Source organism: Carassius auratus, chromosome 44 (genome assembly GCF_003368295.1).
Source record: "Carassius auratus strain Wakin chromosome 44, ASM336829v1, whole genome shotgun sequence".
Lineage (NCBI taxonomy): Eukaryota > Metazoa > Chordata > Actinopteri > Cypriniformes > Cyprinidae > Carassius > Carassius auratus.
In genome coordinates this window covers 14040610-14063228 of record NC_039286.1, presented here as the reverse complement: position 1 = coordinate 14063228, position 22619 = coordinate 14040610, and the positions used below count along the sequence as shown (strand labels likewise).

At 37.9% G+C, this 22619-nt stretch overlaps 1 protein-coding gene across 7 annotated transcripts in view; it reads left to right on the top strand.

Moving 5' to 3' along the window:
- The window catches only part of col11a2 (collagen, type XI, alpha 2), a 35705-nt gene that overhangs the window by 6475 nt on the left and 6611 nt on the right, over nt 1–22619 (top strand). For 2 of the 7 annotated variants that reach the window (XM_026232567.1, XM_026232565.1), the window contains 52 exons: nt 1244–1405; nt 2076–2286; nt 2544–2706; nt 3060–3182; nt 6876–7625; nt 8849–8977; nt 10324–10545; nt 11685–11738; nt 11952–11993; nt 12232–12294; nt 12553–12627; nt 12819–12905; nt 13018–13074; nt 13174–13227; nt 13378–13431; nt 13647–13700; nt 13844–13897; nt 14005–14058; nt 14255–14299; nt 14456–14509; nt 14679–14723; nt 14823–14876; nt 14961–15005; nt 15137–15190; nt 15292–15336; nt 15895–15948; nt 16071–16115; nt 16236–16289; nt 16396–16503; nt 16716–16769; nt 16852–16905; nt 17111–17155; nt 17387–17440; nt 17623–17667; nt 17769–17822; nt 17912–17965; nt 18057–18110; nt 18256–18453; nt 18569–18622; nt 19708–19815; nt 19894–20001; nt 20089–20142; nt 20343–20396; nt 20496–20603; nt 20693–20746; nt 20880–20933; nt 21115–21168; nt 21275–21328; nt 21453–21560; nt 21644–21697; nt 21846–21899; nt 22003–22056. In XM_026232567.1, coding sequence (XP_026088352.1) covers nt 1244–1405; nt 2076–2286; nt 2544–2706; nt 3060–3182; nt 6876–7625; nt 8849–8977; nt 10324–10545; nt 11685–11738; nt 11952–11993; nt 12232–12294; nt 12553–12627; nt 12819–12905; nt 13018–13074; nt 13174–13227; nt 13378–13431; nt 13647–13700; nt 13844–13897; nt 14005–14058; nt 14255–14299; nt 14456–14509; nt 14679–14723; nt 14823–14876; nt 14961–15005; nt 15137–15190; nt 15292–15336; nt 15895–15948; nt 16071–16115; nt 16236–16289; nt 16396–16503; nt 16716–16769; nt 16852–16905; nt 17111–17155; nt 17387–17440; nt 17623–17667; nt 17769–17822; nt 17912–17965; nt 18057–18110; nt 18256–18453; nt 18569–18622; nt 19708–19815; nt 19894–20001; nt 20089–20142; nt 20343–20396; nt 20496–20603; nt 20693–20746; nt 20880–20933; nt 21115–21168; nt 21275–21328; nt 21453–21560; nt 21644–21697; nt 21846–21899; nt 22003–22056 — 4595 coding nt within the window. Of the gene's footprint in view, nt 1–1243; nt 1406–2075; nt 2287–2543; nt 2707–3059; nt 3183–4518; nt 4636–6875; nt 7626–8848; nt 8978–10323; nt 10546–11684; nt 11739–11951; nt 11994–12231; nt 12295–12552; nt 12628–12818; nt 12906–13017; nt 13075–13173; nt 13228–13377; nt 13432–13646; nt 13701–13843; nt 13898–14004; nt 14059–14254; nt 14300–14455; nt 14510–14678; nt 14724–14822; nt 14877–14960; nt 15006–15136; nt 15191–15291; nt 15337–15894; nt 15949–16070; nt 16116–16235; nt 16290–16395; nt 16504–16715; nt 16770–16851; nt 16906–17110; nt 17156–17386; nt 17441–17622; nt 17668–17768; nt 17823–17911; nt 17966–18056; nt 18111–18255; nt 18454–18568; nt 18623–19707; nt 19816–19893; nt 20002–20088; nt 20143–20342; nt 20397–20495; nt 20604–20692; nt 20747–20879; nt 20934–21114; nt 21169–21274; nt 21329–21452; nt 21561–21643; nt 21698–21845; nt 21900–22002; nt 22057–22619 lie in introns of all 7 variants that reach the window. The other 5 variants (XM_026232570.1, XM_026232568.1, XM_026232571.1 and 2 more) reach the window with 5 other exon arrangements.

Here is a 22619-nt window from a genome sequence, read left to right as displayed (position 1 = left end):
TGCATTTTTTTGGAGGAATGTTAGATAAATGCTCATTCTGTTATATATAATATATGTAAATGTCAATTTGAACTCAACGTTTCAAAAATATGTGATCAAAAAAAATTTTTGACCTAATTATATGATATATAGAGATTTTTCATTCTCTTTTTTTCTGTTTTGTCTACAAAGGCTTTTCCTTATTCCTATCCTAATTTAGCTCTTGAGAAATGCTTTTGTGGCTTTCCCCTCCTTATTTTGTCCAGTTTAGTCAAGAAGTGCCCAGAGGACATATGTAGAGCTGTGGTTGGGGTCTCCAACAGTGCCATACATTGTGCACATTGATTCTTCTGGAAACTGATACAGTGCTCAGAGACTTTCTCTTTCTAGTTCATTTCTGTCTCCCAGTATGTGAATAGGTTCACCTTTTGAGAATCAAGGAAGCATTGCATTTTAGCTAGAAGCCTCATTTAGGATTCCTGCACTCTTGAACTTCTTTAAGCCTGTTTCCCTACAGTATTGTGTTGAATATTGTACACTGCTCCCCTATAGTCTATTGTCATCTCATGAACATCTGTCTTTATATATTTTTTTGTATGGCTTGCTGTGTACTCACATTTTAATTAGTTTACATATGAACAATTCCTTAATTTTGGTCTATAATAGTAGCTAAATACAAAATGACTTAACTACCTGTTGTGGTAATACACAGACCGTATTTTGGTCAATGTGGTAATATAGACGAAAAATACTGGCAGAGCCTCAGAGGAAAGTGCCAGAGCTAAAATGAAAGGAAATGACATTAGAAAGTGTTTATTGAGACAGAGCCAAACATGTTTAACTTCAAATACGCATTTCAAATACATTAAGACTTGTTCGAGAGTTTTAGACAGTTAATAATGTAGTACACATTGTGGGTTGAGCAGATGGCATCAGGATCATATGAACCTCATAAAAAGCAACAGTGCTGCCAAGAGCAATAGGAAGATGGAAACAGACATAAAATTTTAAAACCTGCCTGTGTGGGGTCTGTTGAACGATTCAACATCTGTTTGAACTCGCATTTTGAACGGTGTGAAATGGTGTTCACATTTACATGTATCTTGTCTAAAAAAGAAAAAAAGGATGCTGTTGCTTCTCTTTGGATCTAAATGAACAGAAACTATTAATAGAAATGCATAATTATAAACCAAAATGCTAAATTAATGTTTTAAGTTTCTTAATGCACATATTTATTCTAACAATGGCCAAACTCTTTTTACAGATCCAGTAGATGTTTTGCGGGTGCTGCAGTTGCCTTCCCTCCCTGAAGGTGTGCAGAAAGTTTCGGGTTTCTGCACGTCCCGCCGGTCCGGCGCTCCCGATCATGCCTACCGCATCACTAAGAAAGCCCAGATCTCTGCCCCCACCAAACAACTGTTCTCAGGTAAGCTCCTTTAGGTTAACCTTGTAAACCAGATCCGAAGACATTCTATTGCGTTCATAGACACACAATTGTTTTAACGTGTTTCATGTATAAAAACACCAATTACAGAGAAATGTATCTTAAAGCTGCATATGGTATGTTAGCGTGTGTCTGGAATATGAAGGAATTCAAAACGGACAAGGGTATGATTTGTGTAAAGGATAGGTTCATAACTGAAAGGCTTGAAAGGGAAAGTGCTGAGACTTGTAAAAACTGATGGTTGCATTTTTAGATGTTCATAAATATATAGTTAGGACATTTTGCATTCTTCCCTATAACATTTTGGGTATATTTAAGGAAAATTGCTTTATATTTATATATTATATCAATATTTTTTTTGCTGGGTATTTTGATTGCAGGTCATTAATATTTCTTGTTTTGAGATTGCTAAAAAAAGATTACTAGGTCTGGGTGACAGTCATTTTGATCCCTAACATGCAATTACTCCCCAAAAGCAGGATGAGAGCCTTTCAGTAGCTAATGAGACGGTTGCATGCTTAAAACTAAATCTGAATGTTAGCGTCAATGAAGTTAAGTCATAAATCATAGGTTTATCCCAGACTGCAAATGTGTCTGTGCTTGAAATAACCTACTTTATTTCTGTTTTTATTTTTTTATTCCATTCCTGTAGGACGTTTCCCAGAGAATTTCTCCATCATGACTCTGGTAAAGGCCAAGGCCGGTCTTCAGGCCTTCCTGCTGTCCATCTACAATGAGCAGGGTGTCCAGCAGCTCGGTCTAGAGTTGGGACGCTCGCCCATCTTCCTGTATGAGGACCAGAATCGCAAACCTGCCCCAGAGGACTACCCACTGTTCAAAGGGGTCAACCTGGCTGACGGCAAGTCAGTAACTAATGCCTGCTGAGCCCCATCAGCACATCCAGTTTCAATATATTATAATCATTTTTGTTATGCAACCACAGTGATGTAAGTTTCCAATTAATATGATGTGTAAATGTTGGGTGAACCTTTGTACGCAGGGGCTGAAAGGTTCCTTACAGTCTATATTAATGGCTCGTAGCAAACACATAAACTATATACAGGAAGTCTTTGTGACTATCTACCCAGTTAAACATTCACTATCTCCTGTCGTCCTATAGGTGGCACCGCATTGCCATTTCTGTGCAGAAGAAGAACATCACTCTGATCCTTGACTGCAAGAATCGTATTACAAAAAATCTGCCACGTAGCAACAACCCAGTCTTGGACACCAAGGGCATCACTGTCTTTGGAGCCCGTCTCCTGGATGAGGAGGTCTTCCAGGTCTGGTATACATTGTGCAAGAGATAGCAAAGATTTCTGTGATAGACACTTTGATTGATAGATGACAATTAAAGGGACAGTACACCCAAAAAAAGAAAATATTCTGTTTTAAAATATATCACATCACATGGCATATTTTTACTTAAAATTTTGCTTATATGGTATAATCAGAGAATCACATGTAAGCCAATTCTGCTGCATGTCCCTTATTGCTATTTAAATAATATTTAATTCAAAAATAAAAATAAATACAGAAATAAAATGCCTTAGTATTCCAGATTACCTGACTTAGATAGTTTCTTCACATCTGGCTGTTAAACTGACATCCCCTCTTTTTCTTTGCTTCTGTCCAGGGTGAGATCCAGCAACTGCTGATCGCATCCAATCCTCAGGCCGCTTTTGACTTCTGTGAGCACTACAGCCCCGACTGTGACTCCCCTCTGCCCAAAGTCCAGTCCCAGGACCCAAACAGCTATGTGAGTACCACAGCACAAATTTACAATGGGACAAAAGTGTCCTAATGTGAGATATAAAAATAGAGTTTCACCTACTAGCACCAACTCTTCTTAATGCATAAATACCAAATGTTTTTGCAAATTTTGCTCATCTCACATCGGAATGCCAGCTAATATTCATTGAAAATCCACGAAATGTTTAAATGTTTCAGAGCACATTAGTATTATATTTTACCTGCACTATATAGAGCCCCTCATTTGAGTCAGATCCTCACATCACAGCCCTTCAACACATCTTCATACATCCACAGCTCTTTCACATCATCAAAGCTGCTCTGTCCTAATGCAGTCTCAGTTTCTCGCCAGTGCATGTTGCTTTATATTTTGGCTTTCTTGAGATTAATTTCTTACAAAGCGCAAGAGGATTCTCAGTCCGAAGTCAAATTGTAGCAACCTGGAGTAGTTTTGTCACAAGTTCTTAGGCACAACATGACGTGGAGTGCCAAAAACATTTCAATAACATAAAAAACAACAACAACACTGTAATGCAGTATAAAATATTTCTTTGATAAAGATAGAAGTGTCTTTATTATTTTCTTTATTGTTTTTATTATTTTATTATCAATGGGATACTATTATCTCATTGATTCTAATATTATCTCATTAATTATTATTTTTAATTATTCCTTTTTTTCTATTTTTAATTTTAAAGTTTTAGTACTTTTGTTGTCATTTTAGTGTTTAAATTTTAGCTTCAGTTTTACTTAACTATAATAATCCAGAGACATAAATATTATATATTACTCCAATGCTGAATAAATAGTTATATTTAATCAATGAATACGTTTATTTAATCAGAATGAACAATTCTTTAGGAGAAGGATGTCCGACAAAGCAACTTGAAATAATGGCTTTTACCTTTTACAATGGCTTCGATACACATCATTCAATCTGAGTTTAGGGTCAATCTGTTTTATAACATCCATTTGACTCTTAAGTTCTGAAACTGCATATAATAGTTTTATTTCTCCTTGCATTACAGTACACTCTTATGTCAGCTTTTCAGATGAATGCATTTGTTTTCATGTTCATTAAAGTTCTCAATGTGTTTTACAAACCCATGAGTCTGATGAACAAATGATAAAACCATCATGCTTTCATCCTGCCTTTATTTCTAGTCCCTACATCTCACTTTACTCATCCTTCACTTTTCTCTCCTCTCTCCCTATTATTCTTTCATTCGTTTTCTCTTCCCAAAGTCTTCTGTTTTCACTCTTGTCACCCACATGGGCTCTCTCTCTCCTCCCCTGCACTCCCCAGGCTTCACTGCTCCTCTCTCTCCCCCCATGTCTCTCAGTACTTTGATGAAGAGCGGGATGATTATGAATACCCCTATTATTATGAAGGAACTATGAGTGTCCCTCCCTCCCAATCCACCCCTCCCTCCGTCCCAGCCGTGGACCCCACCAACGAGGTAAAGAGGGAGAGCGAAAGTGGAGTGAATCAGAAAAGAGAGGTGGAGAAAGAGACGGAGAGTAAATGTAGAGTAACTTGAATTGTGCAAAAAAGAATATTGTTAACGTTTTAGATGCATTTCATAGTCTTTTTTTTTTCTAAATACACCCCACTAACAAAGCAGGTCAAACACAATTTCTGAAATCTGAATCTTTTGCAGTACTTCTCAATTAAATGTATTTAAAACAAAATAAAATATAGGAAACTGAGGCTGTAGGCTTGGGTTCTTGCTAATACATGCAAGAGAAAATAGACATCTAAATATAGAGAAATCACAATATTGTATGCAAATTAATTAAAGAAGTAAGAGAAGTCAGTATGCAAATAATTCTGTGAAATAATTTTACATTTGTTTAAATGTATCCATTTGATAAAAAACAATTGGAGATGGAGAGTGTATTGTTAAACTCCCCCGTCTCTTTGAGTTGAATACATTGGTCCTCTCTTTCCTGTACACTCCTGTCTCACATCGTCTTGCGTGATGTCCCACCTCTCGTTTCACGTCGCCCATCACCTGTCACACTATATTGATGTTACTTGTGTCATCTACATGTTGTCCTTTGTCATATATGTGTAGTGTCAGATTGTGTTGTCTGTACATGATTGTGTGTATGTGGAATTGTAAGGGGCACTGGAGGCACAACAAACACACACACACACACACACACACACTCTATATCACTCAGAGATCATGGCCCCACTGTGTTTAACCAACAGCTCAACAGGAAAAAAATTTAATAAAACCTGATTTACTAAACAGAGAAAGTTCTGTGTATAGAACCAAGTATGTATATTATATAGAATTAATCATATTTTGTTCTATATTTATTCTATATCTAATTTATATAAAAAAATATATAAGTTTATATATATTTTTTCATTAAGTGTATTCATTTTTTTATTAATATTAAAATGTTGTATTCATTAGTTTGTTTAATTCTGATTTACCTTACGTTTTTAATGACTTATTTTACGGATAAAGTCAATATTCTTGTTAATTACTGCAGTTCAGTAATTCTTCTTAGTAATATAATCAATAGATTTCAATATATGAACCAATTGCAATATCATTCAGAATGTTCATGCGTATGTACTGTAAGTAAGGTCATTGCAACTTATTGATTTGATACTGACATGATAGCTCAGATAAACAGGTTTTTTAAGCAATCCACTTTTCATTGTTCACAATTGCACGCTTAAGTCTTTTTTTATTCTTATGTGTATTTGCATGTTTTTCCATTTCACCTGTTATGTGAGTAACTTGTGAGTTCTCTTGTGTCTTGTGTCACTCTTTTCTTTTATCATGTACATCAAGCGTCTGTGTCTATGTGTTTATTCATATCCATCTCTTCATTTCATAGGTTTACTTATACTTTGGCAAACATTGTACTCTCACTTATTCTTAAGGCTGTTTTTCTTACAGTCATATCTTTATCTTGCATGCTCCGTGCTCACTGAGCTGTTTAAAAAGCTATTTTGTGTTTTTAATTTAAATTTTACTTTAATTTAGCTCAGTATGTGTCCGCCTGAGGATTAGTTCTTCAGTTAATATGCCTGTTTTATTCTCTGCAGTTTGTGCTTTTGCTATCATCTAAATCTGGGTAGTCTACACCATTCATTCCTTTCATATTGATAAGTGTAATGAATGATATTTGAATCAGTAGTACAATTTTTATGTTATTTACTGAAACAATTCCTTTAATGATTTGATATATGCTAGCAATGTCATTTTAATGGGATTATGAATGGTGGATCACGACTAGCTCCCTTCCTTTCCTTTCTGTGCAGTTGGGCAGCACAGTGTACCAGCCATGCATCAGTTTTATCAACAGATGCTATTCAAGCAAACTTTCCCCAGTGCCTCACAGCGTTACGTCCCCATGCGCACAACATGCTGCTTTTTTAATGTGGAGATTGGCATTATTGGAGAAAACAGTATCAAATTGTTTATCTTTCTTTAGGTACAATTAAAGTTCACAAAGTCTAAACTTATAAAATGAGCAACTAAATCTGACTTCGCTTCATACTGTATCCAGTAATGCCAGTGAAATCTCAGTCAGTCATTCGTAAATTCATTGTGTTGTTTCTTTCTCTATTTTTCTGTCCATCCCACCCATCCCCGATCTCTCTCTCTCATTCACTCTCTTTTCATCAACGCTGACCTGTTGCTTTTATATAAAAACAATATTAATCAAATAGGAGGGAAAGGCGAACAACGGAAAAGCTGATAAGTCAAAAACTGCTCCAGCCAAAGCTGCTCCAGCTAAACCAGCTAAAGCCAAGCAAACTCCAAAGCTGAAGGCCAAACCTACCGCTGCGCAAGTCTTGATCTCAAAGATAAAACCTACTTTAGCTTCTAAATTAGCACCTAAACCAAAGGATGACAACAAAAAGAAGGCAAACGAAAATGGAAAAAATAACGGTCAAGCTAAAGTAAACGGGAATGGGAAAGACAGTAATGGTGATGCTAAAGCTATTGGTAAGGCTAAGGCTGGCAGCATTGGCAAAGCCAATAACAATGGCAATGGGAAAGCAGCTGTGGAGAAAAAAGCAAACGGACAAGCTAAAGCTAATGGCAATGGTGCGAAAACAGCAAAGACTGAAAAGGCAGCAATAGCAAAGAAATCAGAGACAACTGCGAAGAAAACAGAGACCAAACCACAACCAGCTAAAGACAAATTAAAAGCCAATGCATCACCTGCAAAGTCTAAAGCGACCAAACCTGTGGTAGAAAAAGTTCAGACAAAAGTCACTAAAACTCAAAAACCAGTTGCTTTCAAACCCACCCCTGCGCCTTTGCCTCTCCCTTCAAAGCCTAAGGTCTTGGATGTCAATAACATCAAATCAATGTCCAAAAATTTCCCACCCTTCGACAAGGCTGCTGTGCGTGGCACGACCATGTCTTCTCCAGAAATACCCAAGAAGAAACCCACCAATGGTTATCAACAGGTACAAAATTAAGAGCCCGCGTTGGCTGTCCAGAGCTGTATTTCCAACCTCACCATCCTGGTACTTCAGGACCGCGTTTACGAAGTATCTCAAAGGAAGTGTTGATCTAGGATTTGACTTCACTGAAAATGTGGAAAAATCACAGATACAACACATTATCTGATGTGCTTTGTGAATAAGGTCCTATATATTACCTTTCTGGTTATAAAAACATTTTCAGTATTAATATCATTTAAAACAAAATTCAGAACAAATAATGATTTAAAAAAAAAAAAATTTGTGTAAAAGTGTGTAAAACCATAAAGGTATCATGATGTTGACCAGCAATGAGGTTGGAGACATACAGACCCACTGGATCTCCTCCACCCTTTCATATACCAAGTGATCTATCTGATCATTTAGGATATGATAAGCGGTACAGACTGTTATCACCGCATGGCTATTTGACAGTCTTCCCTTTTATTTTCTTTCACTCCAAACCTACACTATCTAACCGGTTTATTTTTAGATCAGCAGGTAATGCTGAGCATGTGATCAGTTAAGAAACACAAGAAGTCAGAGTCATTGGTAAAGCTCAATGTTACACATGACACAACGAGTCTCGTTCTTCATCTCACTTCATAATTTCTGCCTGTTTCTCTTTTATGTGTTGTTTGTTAATGCTGTCCTGTCAGTAGTACGTGAATTAAGCAGTTTCACAGAAAAGATCATGTTTAAAACAGCGACTCTGTGAAGCTGTACACCATGATTATCAATTCTTTCTGTCTTAGTTGAAGATCTGAAATTGTGGACAAATGTCCGAAAGTTTGTTACCAGTTGAGTTTCAATGGTCTGAGACTATTGACACCAATGTTAGCAACTTTACCATCGTTTTGATCCAACTTGACTATATTTTATCCTTGACATGGCAATGTGGCTAATTAACCCAGATCGGGTTGAAAGGAAAATCTGGGACAGCAAATCTTGGCTTTTAAAATAAGTTTTTCTCCAGTTTAAAGGCTTATTACAAGATTTTTGATTCCAGTTGCAAAAGTTTCCTATTCTGATTTTAGTATGACATGAGGTCAAAGGTGTTTTTGTGTGTCTGTTGTCAAAAACACATTGATCTTTTCTTTCTACAAGTTCATCAGACTTGAGCTTGTTTCATACTAATCAATCTCTCCCCTTCAAATCTGCTTACCTCCTCCCCCAACCCCTCCCATCTCTCGGCCTCCTCCAATCAGGACGTAGATCCTGTTTACTCAGAGGCTGACCACACCCCCACAGACAACGATTATTATTACACAGTAGAAGAAGGAGCAAGCCCACAGCCAGAGAGTGATCTGACTGGATATGAAGAAACCATTAACCAGGTAACCCACACCCATAGATATCTGAGAGACATGGAGTTGAAAACAGTCTCTCGGTTACTCTAAATCGTTACACTGGAGGTGAGACTTTAACAATTAACCATTCTTCAGCCACATGTGCCATGATAAGTGCTGTACTTAAATGCAAAATGAATGCATAGCATCCATTTTTATCATATATTCTCTTGTGATTTAAAAATTGCCTCAAAATTTTCTCCTTGTTCTTATGTCAATTCTTTACATGACAACGTCATATTGACACAAGAACGGAAATCTTGAGAAACAGAGATCACAGAAGAAAAAAAAATGATGCAATTCCAAGCATTCATTGCCGGACAGTTTCTTTTGAGTTTTTTTGGGTTGGGATGCAGACACTCCCAATATGTTAGATCTGAGAAACCTGATCAACTAAAAAACTGAGCAATTCAGTAAATGGGTCAGATATGATTAGATGAACTAAAACACTTCTTTGTCTTTTTAGACTTTTTGTATTGGTCAGGTTTGTATTTAAGAATAAAGAAGATGTTTAGTAATAGTTTGGAAATGGTCATGGCCTGAAAATGTAAATGAAGAGTCAACAATACAATGGTAAGAGACTAATAGGAAGTAGTGCTTTAGGTTTTGCCTTAAAGTAAGTGTGTCGCCATAGATCTGAGTGATTCTGTGTGCCTCATTTTGAAATTAATTACCTGATTCATTAACAATATTGGAAAATACATCAGAAAAAGAATACCAATTTTATCTTGAGGCACAACGCTCATAATTGTGGTCACATATTTTGCTTAGTCAATGTCTTTATGATGGAGAAGAAATGGACAAGTACTTTCTCAAGGCCTGTTCACATCGGAGACAGTATCTATAATTACTCTTTTTTTTAATAATCATTTTAATTCTGAGTCGACAACATGACTATAACAACACCACCACACAGGAATGATATCAGAGGAATCACTTTAATACAATTTTTTCAAGGTAATGAATGATACAAATATTGACAGTCATTCAAAATCAATAAAATTATGTGTGTGTAATTATAATATACATATCAATATCGATTCTTGGTGTGAACAGGCCTTTAGACTGAACAATAAAGTGGTAAATAAGACATGAAGGAGACTATTTTGGTGAGATGAGTCTGTGTACTGTGTCTGCGAGTGAATCTGTGAATCTGTGTGTGGATGTTTGCCTCTCCTCATATCTGTTTTACAAGAGGTAAGATCTGTTATTCTGACTCATTTCCTCTCTACTTTCCTATCTTCTGTCCATTTCTGCCCCATCACACCATTTAATCTTCCATCCTCCAAACCATCCCCTCCACCCCTACCTCTGCTCCCAATGGTATGGCTCAGGTGGACGAGACTGTCGGCGTCGAGGACATAGATGCGACCAAGTCAGGTGGTGAAGGGGTGTCTCAAACGCCAGATGAGCCCTTCACTGAGGAGTACATTACAAGCGACTTTGGAATGAAGGAGTATGACTATTCCTACAGAGACTACAATGAGCCCATCATCGAAAGCAAGACGGAAGACACCTTTGGCCCTGCACTGTCCGCTGTGACAGATGAGGGAGGTGTAAGTTACCTTCTGCTTTCCAGCAAATTCCTTTTGATAAGCTTTAATAAAAGCTCAAACTGAATTTGCAACGGCTTTAAATCTTGCAAAGGCATCGAGCAGGTAGTTGTTAAGACCAACTAAGCGCTGCTGATGGTCTAAATGCTGGTCCAAGACTCTGTTCCAAAACCTAGTAAACTGCCTAGACAGAGAATAAAAAATTCATTCTAATGATTTATTAATTTAGTTCCTTGTGGCCACGATTTAATTATATTAAAATGCGGGTTCAAAGTAAAGTGACCATGATTTAATTGAAACAGTGGAACAAACTGATTCGGTGTGGCACCAAATTTTTAATTTGTGGCAATGATATCTTGAATTTTTTTCCACTATATGTCCAGGGCTCTGTATCAATTAACACAAAACATTTACAATTTTCACAGTAACAGAACTGGTAGACAGTTGAGGCTGCTCACTAGGTTTTGGAAGAGAAATTCAGAGTCAACTTGCATTCAGTGTTTTCTTAAGACTAAATCAAGTTTGCTTAGCGTAATGGTTTAGCAAGCTATGCCATCAACAGGAAATGGTTCCCCTGTCAGCAAACCTTGTTTATCACAAGACCTGAACATTACTCCTGCTGCACAAGATTCCTCTGCAAGTCTGCATAAGTGCATAGTTCAGCAGCACCATCAGTATTGGTTGACTCAGCTGCTCTTATGCTGATCTGAGACCAGTTCTAATCAGCATAGAACAGCAGTATCTTTTTGGAAGGGCACCACCCCTTACCACTTGACATTCAGTATGATTTAACATACTGTAGACCTGCATATACAAAAATAAAAGTGTATAGTGGCTACTTCAGTCTCAACAGTGTTCAACATTTAAATGGAGGGCCTCACAGCAGCAGATAAGTGAAATTTTAAGCCTGCTTTATCAGCTAATGTATCTGCGTAACTTCCTTAAAAAATAATTGATCAGTCCAGGTAAATCTTGAGATTCAGTGGATTATGGGTCACATCCAAAAACACAAAAAGAGTTATAATATGTAACGTAGGTGGGTGCACGATGCTCAGCTAGTACCTGAACATCTTGAACTGATGGTTTCTTTTGTTTATATATTAACTGGGCTCTTTTTTGGGCTACATATCTGTTTTCCTCAGGCCTCCTTGCGAGCCCAGAAGGGAGAGAAGGGAGAGCCTGCTGTCCTTGAACCTGTAAGCATCACACTTTCATAATCAAACCATTATGACAAAGGTTAACATTTGGAATTGGAAACAGTAAAGGCAACTACTGCATCTGTTTAGACATGTAATTCATCCAGGCCACCAGAGGGTGCTACAAAATACCATTGTGCTGTATTTCATGTATTAGTGTTTTCTAAATGTATTATTTCTGTCTTTAATTTCTTCATTTTACTATTCTCACAGGGCATGTTGATTGAAGGACCACCCGGACCAGAAGGACCAGCAGTATGTTCACTTTATTTTCTTTTGAGAGGATATATGATCACTTAGCATTCCCTTTCCTCCCCAAAATTATGCTAATAAAGTTTGATTCTTGAACTGAAAAGCAGAACTTACTTTCCTACAACTGCCATATTGAGCATTGCAAGTAATCCAGTTTGTTTCCATTACATTCTAGTGCATGTTATGGTAAGAATGAAGTTTCACAGTTTTGTAGATTATGCAATCTTTCTGTCTGCATTAGGGTCTCCCTGGCCCCGCTGGCCCCCAAGGACCTCCTGGTTCTGTCGGTGATCCTGGTGAGAGGGTGAGCGGACCGTTTTTTGTGTGTGTGTTTATGCTTTAAATGAGCCTGGTTGCTCCCAAGGATTTTTTTTTCTTTTTCATTTCTGTCCCGATGGAGTTTGGGCTCCTCACCATTGTCCCCTTTGGGTTGTTTTGTCAGGGTATATAAGACATTTAATATTCAGTAATGTCATCGATGCACTGACACTATTGGATGAGAACGGGTGTACGTGGTTTATAATTTAAAGCAATATATTCAATCCCGCTGTTGTCTCTGTAGGGTCCTACTGGTAGGGCTGGTCTTCCCGGAGCGGACGGTGTCCCAGGACCTCCTGGAACTTCTGTCATGCTTCCTGTAAGTCTTCTCTCCACTTTCTTTCTCTCCATCACCACTTGATGTCACCATTATACCATTATATACTGTAAGGCAGGTTATATAGGATATCATTCCTAACCAGCTCTCCCTGATCTCCCACATCAAAGTTGCATAAAAAAGCATTAAAAAAATAATTGCTTGATTTGCAAAACTCTTTTCTGTTCTTGCAGTTCCGTTTTGGACAGAGTGCTGGTGAAAAAGGGCCCATTGCCTCAGCACAGGAGGCCCAAGCTCAAGCCATCCTGTCTCAGGCTCGGGTTAGTAGTGTATAACATAGTCATATAACAATCATTTAACATGACTTTTTCCACACTGAGATCTAACTTTATGCATCTTAATTTGGTATTAATTGAATTGTCTTTTGTCTAGTTGGCTATGAAAGGCCCATCAGGGCCAATGGGTTTCACCGGCCGTCCAGGACCTGTGGTAAACAGAACTAAACACAAATATATAAATAAAATAGATTTTGCAACATTACATGTTGTTTGTCAAGTGCTTACATCTTGATGTTGTGATCCTATATAGGGAACACCTGGAAGTCCTGGCTTTAAGGGAGAAAGTGGGGACCCTGGTCCTCAGGTAAGTTTTGAATTTGTGTTTCTGTGACATTGTAACTCTTAGTCTTGCTTCAAGAACATTAGCAGCATTTGAGCCACTCTGACATATCTTGGATATAATCTAAAGAGACAGCCTTCGAATTTATCATGCATCCCGGTTGTGTTTTTACAGGGCCCCAGAGGTCCTCAAGGATTGTCTGGTCCTCCTGGTAAATCTGGTCGAAGGGTGAGTCCACTACAGAGTTACTGACAAGTAAAAAACTAAACTTACAGGTTTTATCTATGGACCAGAATATCACAGTAACTTCAAGGCACTAAGCAACTACCGAGCAATAATCCAGAATGCCTTAACAACCGCATCCTAGCAACTAGGTGTCACCACTTCTGGTCCCCTCAAGAAATGTAGTTATGTAGTTGCTTATATATTGATATTTCCTGCAGGGTCGCGCTGGTGCAGATGGAGCCAGAGGGATGCCAGGAGAGCCCGGAGTTAAGGTAGGATGTCTTTAATGAAGCCATTTTTTGTTAAAACGTTTGTGTTATACCATCTCTGAAACTTCTACCACATAGAAATCCCTTAACCTTGAGCATCTTTGGTTTATAAAGTGATCATGCATGTGTATGTTTTTCTGTATTAGGGTGACCGTGGCTTCGATGGCCTTCCTGGTTTGCCTGGTGACAAGGGTTATCGTGTAAGTGCTGACATGTTAATATCATTGTTAGTGTGAGCTTTCAAGCCAGTGTAGGTACTGCTTCTATGATACCTTTTTTTTGATACATTTAACTTACAATTTTTAAGGGTCAAACTGGAGGATTGGGACCCCCAGGACCCCCTGGAGAGGATGGAGAAAGGGTAATTCTAAACGCTTTGTGCGGTTACAGTAAACTAACAATAGTGAACAATGCATGCTACCTGAACATCCTCTTGATCCTTGTTGATCATATTTGCTTGAATATCTGTCATCTTTATAAAGCAAAAAAAAAAAAAAAATAATAATTTTGAAGTACGATTTTTTCTGATTATCCTCTTCCGTCTTGACGATTGTTAGGGAGATGATGGAGAGGTTGGACCTAGAGGTCTTCCTGGTGAACCGGTGGGTGTTTCTGTTTCTCAGACACTGTACACACATATAAATGTGTATATGAAAGCATTGACCTGTATGACTTGGTTTTGTTCTCCAATTAAAATTTTGTAACACTACTTAGATTTCATTGTATGTTCTCTGATGAACCTCTTTGTTGTTCTGTAGGGGCCCCGTGGGTTGCTTGGGCCTAAAGGGCCTTCTGGACTTCCTGGGCCTCCTGTGAGTATTCATGGAAATCTTAACTACAAAAATACTTCATAATAAGTTTTTCATTTTTTAATGGCACAGTGACTTCAACACACTGTCATTAAAATGAAAGATATGAAAAATAAGTACTTGTACGAGGACATCCAGAATTCCAGATCTTTTTGTTATCTGCCTCTGCCAGGGTGTTCGTGGAAATGATGGTCCACATGGTCCAAAAGGAAACTTGGTCAGTAAATAACTCTACTTTAAATGCACATTCCTGATCAGTACAAAAATATGCAATAATTAGCATATTTGTGTAATACGTTAAATTCTCTCTTTTAAGGGGCCTCAAGGAGAGCCTGGTCCTCCAGGGCAGCAGGGGGCCCCAGGAACACAAGTAAGTGACAAGTTTATTACAGATTTAAAGACAAATATACAATATCATCGAGAAGTTTAATATGAATGTTTTTCTGTGTAATAGGGAATGCCAGGTCCACAGGGTGCTCTCGGACCACCAGGAGAGAAGGTGAGGGTTTTACAAAAGGAAATAATTATTAATAATCATTATTAATTACCACTTTAGAAGATAAAATAAAATAAAATGTACACTTTTATTCTAAAATCATCATCAATGCCATTTAATATGTCTTCTTAAAGGGACCCACAGGAAAGCCAGGTCTGCCAGGAATGCCCGGAGCTGACGGTCCTCCTGTAAGTGCTGTGATCTGATTTTTTTTTTTTTTTTTTTTACTTAACATGTATATGGTATTACCTGTGGTAAAAGAAAATACTGTTCTGGTTTGTATTAATAGGGTCATCCTGGAAAGGAAGGCCCCACTGGAACTAAAGGAAATCAGGTGAGGCTATACCATAATACTAAGTAGATTTCTCTATATTGCTTTATAAATTACATGCAATTTGTGACAAAACTATCTGTATGCTTTCTGTACCGTATTTTCCGGACTATAAGTCCCATTTTTTTTCATAGTTTGGCTGGTCCTGCGACTTATAGTCAGGTGCGACTTATTTATCAAAATTAATTTGACATGAACCGAGAGAAATGAACCAATAGAAAACATTACCGTCTCCGTGAGAGGACGCTCTGTGCTGCTCAGTTCTCCTGTAGTCTACACTGAAAACATAGAGCGCCCTCTCGCGGCTGGAGACGGTAATGTTTTCTCTTGGTTCTTGGTTCTAAATAAATGAGACTTTTAAATGTTTTTTTCCTCATCATGACGTATTTTTGGACTGATGCGACTTATACTCGGGTGCGACTTATAGTCCGAAAAATATGGTATTTGTGCACTTTTTGTAATCAGTATTGACATTTGCCTTCAGAACTCATTTATATTTTTGTTAGATAAAGAAATCCTAGTGTTCATATTTTTACATTAATTTTCCTTGTCCATATTTAGGGTCCTAATGGTCCTCAGGGGTCTATTGGCTATCCTGGCCCTCGGGGAATGAAGGTATAATATACATCTTCACAGTTCTGTCTGTGGAGAGTTTTATATATTGGTAATTAATGGCTAATATCTGCTTTAACATGTAAGACTCAGATTTAGATAACAGAGCGAATGTTTTATGACAGGGAGATCAAGGTATCCGTGGACTGAAGGGCCATAAGGGAGAGAAGGTGAGTGTTTTTGATCAAAAACATCAAGTTTATCGTCTTTGAAAGATAAATGAAAACCATTATGTGCTACAGGTTTATGTGTCAGTGTTACATAACTTCAGTTTTTTGCCTTACTTTTAGGGAGAGGATGGATTCCCAGGAATCAAAGGAGACTTTGGTGTGAAGGGAGAGAGGGTATGTCTCACAAAACATCAGTTAATAGAAACTCATCGATTAGCATTTGATTCAACACAAATGTCAAATGAGAGCAAATGGGAGCACTTGACTTGTGCACCAACAGGGAGAGGTGGGAGTGCCTGGCCCAAGAGGAGAGGACGGTCCTGAGGGCCCGAAGGGTCGTGTCGGGCCCCCTGGTGAAATTGGTCCTATTGGCCTGGTTGGAGAGAAGGTTAGTTTATCTAAAATGAGTGCTGATTGCTGATTTTGTTCCATTATATATCATTTTAGCTATGTTTTGTATTGCCATTGATATTGGCAGTAAGCGATAATAAATATAAATGTTATGTTTGTTGTATTAAATGTATATTTCTGTATATAAAACTATGATTTTAGTTGTTGTTCTAAAGATGTATTAAATCTTACTAAATAATGTTAATCCAGGGTAAACTTGGTGTGCCTGGACTTCCTGGATATCCCGGAAGGCAAGGAATTAAGGTAAACAAAAGAAATATTCAGCCATCATTCATTTCATCAAATGTATTGCATTTTTCAAACAATGTTATGCATGTATTTTTAGGGCTCCCTTGGTTTCCCAGGATTCCCTGGTGCAAATGGCGAGAAAGGTGCAAGGGTAAGATTTATTTTTACTAAATTGGAATAAAGCTCAGGAATTAGAAGGTCATAGGTCACAGGGAGGTCAATGTAGCCTCTGCGTTTAAGGTCAAAGTTAAGTCCTTCATTTAAATTAAAAATGTTAATAGTCCCACACAGAGTATCTTCCTTTATTTTGCAAAAGAATTATGCTGAAAAATTCTGAACTGATTTTCTCTTTCCAGGGTTTGATTGGAAAACTTGGACCAAGAGGACAGAGAGGGCCAACAGTAAGGGCCTCTTTTAATTCATCATCAAATCTCTCATCTTATTCTGTTTTTTTTTTTTTTTAACAAACACTTTTGCTTTAATTTGATTTGAAATAGTTTGATTTTTTTTATTAGACTAAAGTTAGTTTGGTAGATTTGATTCAAGCAGATGACAAATTTTAAATTCAGTTGACTTGTAAAGCAATGCACAATGGTTTTCTTAGACTTCCTCTTTTTGAAAAATATTTTTAGGGTCCCAGGGGGCAGAGAGGACCCCGTGGGGCAACAGGAAAATCAGGTGCTAAGGTATGAGATTATTTTCAATTTATTTTAGTTTTAATAGGTATTTTTTTAATGTTGTATTTATTGTTATTCATTTAATTGCCATTGTTTGAGGAGATACTCAACTATATTTTGTAGTTTATTTTACAATGACAATAAAGATCAATTGATTTCAATCAATCAGTTTCTACGTTCTGATGTTTTAGGGTGGATCTGGCAGTGACGGTCCTCCTGGACCACCTGGGGAGAGAGTATGTTTTTTTTCAAAACTTTATTTTATTTATTTAAAACCTTTCAGTCTAGGTTTTTGCTTCATCTTTAATTTATTTATAATTTTTCTCCTTTTGTACAGGGACTAACTGGACCTCAAGGTCCTAATGGATTCCCTGGGCCGAAGGGACCTCCTGTAAGGAACAGTTTATTAATTCGATCTGATGCTTAAACTGAACTTTAGTTTTTCTCTATTACTTATTGATATGTTAATTGATTTTGAAGGGTCCTCCTGGGAAAGATGGACTGCCTGGACACCCTGGACAAAGAGGCGAAGTTGTATGTATCTTTAATTTTTAACATCTAAAGTACAATTTTCACTGTGATCAAAGTTGAACAGCAACATATATTTTTCACATTGCATTCTAAGGGTTTCCAAGGCAAAACTGGACCACCTGGGCCACCGGGAGTCGTTGGGCCACAGGTGAGTTTTGTGCTTAAATGAAGCAAAATGGGTTTCTTTCTTGAGAAACTGTCAATAAAACTCCTCAAAAATGTATAAATCTTTATAATCGATTCAGAAATGTATGAAACTATACATGCTTTACTCATATCTAGTTCTTGTTTAGGGTCCTTCTGGTGAGACTGGACAGATGGGTGAGCGTGGTCACCCAGGACCCCCAGGACCACCCGGTGAGCAAGGTCTATCTGGACCTTCTGGTAAAGAAGGAACCAAAGGAGATCCCGGTCCCCCTGGCGGACCCGGTAAAGACGGACCCCCTGGACTGAGAGGATTCCCAGGAGAGAGAGGACTGCCAGGAACTCCAGTAATAAGCCTCACTCATTCTGCTTAGCGAATTATATATTATAAAACCTTTTCTAAATGTGTTTTCTCTAGCAACTTTAAAGCTGAACATGAGCTCTACCTTTGTATTTTCATAGGGCACTGGAGGACTGAAAGGAAGTGAAGGCCCTGCCGGACCACCTGGATCTGCTGTATGTTGCTCCTAATAACCAGAATATGAAATATCAAGTAGATATACACTCTTAAAAATAAAGGTTCTTTATTGACATTAATGGTTTCATAAAGACCTCCATAAAACATTTTCATTGTATAAAATGTTTTTATACTGCAGAAAGTTTCTCTATATTATAAAATGTTCTTCACATTATAAGAAAAGAAACGGCTCATTTAATAAAACTCGTTAAAAACTAAAAGGTTCTTTGGGGAACTCCATGGCATCACTGCAAAAGCCTTTATTTGTAAGAGTGTATAGACATTAATTAATGATTAGTATCAAATTAATATTGATACTGCTCATACAATACCATAGTGTAAATGTACTTATAAGTGTACTTGCTGTTTACAAATGTATACAATTCAATAATATTTACAATTTCAATTATTTTTAGAAAATATATTTTCTTTATAATGAGAACTCTATTTCCACATTTCAGTGGGTTAGAGAGAGAGAGAATTAATGATGTGCTTAATTGTCATAAAGATAATAAAAAATATTTTTTTGTTTTGATTTTAGGATGAAATATTAATGATAATAATTCCCAGATGCTTATGATCTTATTTTTGAGGAATTATATATGATCCTGGACCACGAAGCCAGTCTTAAGTCTCTGGGGTATATCTGTAGCAATAGCCAAAAAAACATTGAATTGGTCAAAATTATAGATTTTTCTTTTATGCTGAAAATCATTAGGACATTAAGTAAAGATCATGTTCCATAAAGATATTTTGTAAATTTCCTACTGAAAATATAACAAATCCAAATTTTTGATAAGTAATATGTATTGCTAAGAACTTAATTTGGACAAATATAAAGGAGATTTTTTTTAGTATTTTGATTTTTTTTTTTTTTTTGCATCTTCAGATTCCAGATTTTAAAATAGTAGTTCCAAATATTGTCCTATTATAACAAACCATATATGGAAAGCTTATTTATTCAGCTTTCATGTGATCTCCATTTTGAAGAATTGAATTTGGATTGAATTGAAATGAAATTGAAATTGGTTTTGTGGTCCAGGGTCACACAAGAGTCTGTTAACCTAACTGAATTTCTATGCAGGGATCACCTGGGGAGAGAGGACCAGCTGGCACCGCAGGACCTGTAGGCCCTCCTGGTCGACCTGGACCTCAGGGGCCTCCTGGAGCTGCGGGAGAAAAAGGAGTTCCAGTAAGTGTCTACTCTTGGTTTGCACTTCATCTCTAATCTTTACATAGGCCTGTCAAATAATATAATCCTGTTTCACAGGGGGAGAAAGGTCCAGTTGGTCCAGCTGGTCGTGATGGCATCCAAGGCCCAGTTGGTCTCCCAGGCCCTGCTGGACCTCCGGGTACTGCTGGAGAGGACGGAGACAAGGTAAGCAACCTCTTCATATCTCCATCTCAAATCATCAGTTATAAGGATGTTCTTGTCAGAAATAAAGATGAACTGGTTTTTGAATAGGGTGAGGTTGGAGAGCCAGGACAAAAGGGCGGTAAAGGATCCAAGGGAGAGCATGTGAGTAAATTAACTTTCGTTTAAGAAAACTTGATCATTTTAATTTCTCCTGTTTCCAAAGAAAATACATCAACATTGTAACAAGTTCCAAGCCTTTTCAACGAGTCCTAAAATTTGAAAACATTGCACGCTTAGATTTTGTTTCACTTATTTTGGTGAGCATAATATCAATCTATAATCAATTATTTGCACATTTACAGGGTCCTCCTGGTCCACCCGGGCCAATGGGTCCTGTTGGACAGCCTGGTGCAGCTGTGAGTGTGATTGGATGCCAACAAAGTCATGCTACTATTCATAGTTAGTCAAAAGGTTAAATCTGCTTGTGGTCATCCTCATTTCAAATCTCTTCTCAGGGTGCTGATGGTGAGACGGGTGCAAGAGGTCAACAGGGACCATTCGGTTCTAAGGGGGATGAAGGGACAAGAGGATTCCCTGGGCCTCCAGGCCCTATTGGACTGCAGGTACTGCATTCAGATTGTGCTTTACTCTTACCCATTAAAACCTACATACTGAATGTTTACGCTGTTTGCACTTCATTCACATTCATTAGGGTTTGCCAGGCCCAGCTGGAGAAAAAGGAGAGACAGGAGATGTTGGGCCATTGGTGAGTCTTAATATTTGTATTGAAAGGCAGTGAAAAATGGATGGTGCAATGGATGTTTATGATGCTCTAGCATTTTGAAACATAAACATATGATGCCTATATCCTAATCGTTTCCTATCGTGTATTTCTGTAGGGTCCTCCTGGTCCGCCAGGTCCACGTGGTCCAGCTGGTCCTAATGGTGCTGATGTAAGAATATTCATTTGTACTATAAATAATAATTTACAGACTATTACAGTTCATTATTATTTGTGTTATAATCACTAGACTTCCTAGAACACCTTATTCATATTCGTCAATCATGGCATTCTGCAGTCAAGTAATTTAGCTTTTTTTAATATATAATTTAATGCATATCCTTATTTTCTAGGGTCCTCAAGGTCCTCCAGGAGGTTTGGGTAATCCAGGTCCCATAGGAGAGAAGGCAAGTATAAAAAAGTAAAACATTTTGCATGGAGGACCACTTTATGGTTGAGAAGATTAGCAGTTCTGATTGCTGGCACTTGATGTTGTTATATCTGTATTGACAGGGTGAGCCTGGTGAATCTGGACCACCTGGTGTTGGCGGAGAGCCAGGAAAAATGGTGAGAATTGCTGAAACTTTTATCATCCTCTAAACTTGAAAAAAAAATTGCTTACGTTTATATTTATTTATTTAGTAGACATAGTCACAGATAACACCTTATTGGTTTGCTTATCCAATGGCAGGGCCCGAGAGGAGAGCGTGGTGAGAAGGGAGAGGCTGGGCAGCCGGGCACCTCTGGTCCTGCTGGTGGAAAAGGACCCCATGGAGATGATGGACCCAAAGGAAACCCTGTATGTATTACACATGACATATCTTTGAAATGAGAAACAGATCTATTTGAGACCCTTCGGCAGCTGATATTTGTGTTTTCAAGGGTCCTGTTGGTTTCCCTGGGGATCCTGGTCCCCCTGGTGAAGTTGGACCACGAGTGAGTAGAGCAGTCATTTACATATTAATACATGACTCTTGAAGCCATCATGAAATTGAATATGACGCTTCGTACCATCTTCATGCATGTTCCTGGTCATGGTATGTGATTCATTAATGCAAGAAAAAAAACTGACCTTCTTTTGCAGGGCCAAGATGGTGCAAAGGGTGAAAGAGGAGAGGATGGAGAACAAGGAGAAGCTGTGAGTGTTCATCCTCTTGTTTATAAAGTGCTGATCTTCCTTATGCATAATTATAAGGGGTTTTTCAGGATATAATGTGAGCACTATCTTTACATGGCTTTAGGGTTCACCTGGACCAACTGGTGAGAACGGACCACCTGGACCTCCAGGAAAGAGAGTAAGATCACAATTTCTTTTCTCTGATATGTGACCCTGGAGCACAAAACCAGTCTTAAGTCTCTGGGGTATATTTCTAGTAATATAACCAAAAATACATTAGGCCCTATTTTAACGCAAAGTGTAAAGTGCATGGCGCAGGAGCACTCAGGGCATGTCCAAATCCACTTTTACTATTTTAACGACAGAAAAACTGTTGGCGAGCCCGGGTACATTGTCTAAACGGGTTGTCCCTATTCTCTTACTGAGTAATGGGTGTTTTTTGGGTTTAACGTGCAATACACCAATCAGAGTCTCATCTTCCATTCCCTTTAAGAGTCAGTTGATCTCGTGCCGTGACAGATTTGCTGTTTACACTGCGAAATTTGGAAAGCGCAAAGACAGAACGCGTCTCTGAGATGAAACGGAGCTGTTCGTGTGCGATCAAATAGATAGCCTAATTCTGATACATGCGATGACTATCCATTATGACATGTAGGCATATATATATATTTTTTGATATGGTTTGAGTTGGTCTATGGCGGAGTCTATTTTCAGCTCTTTAAAATAGCAATGCGCCTGAAC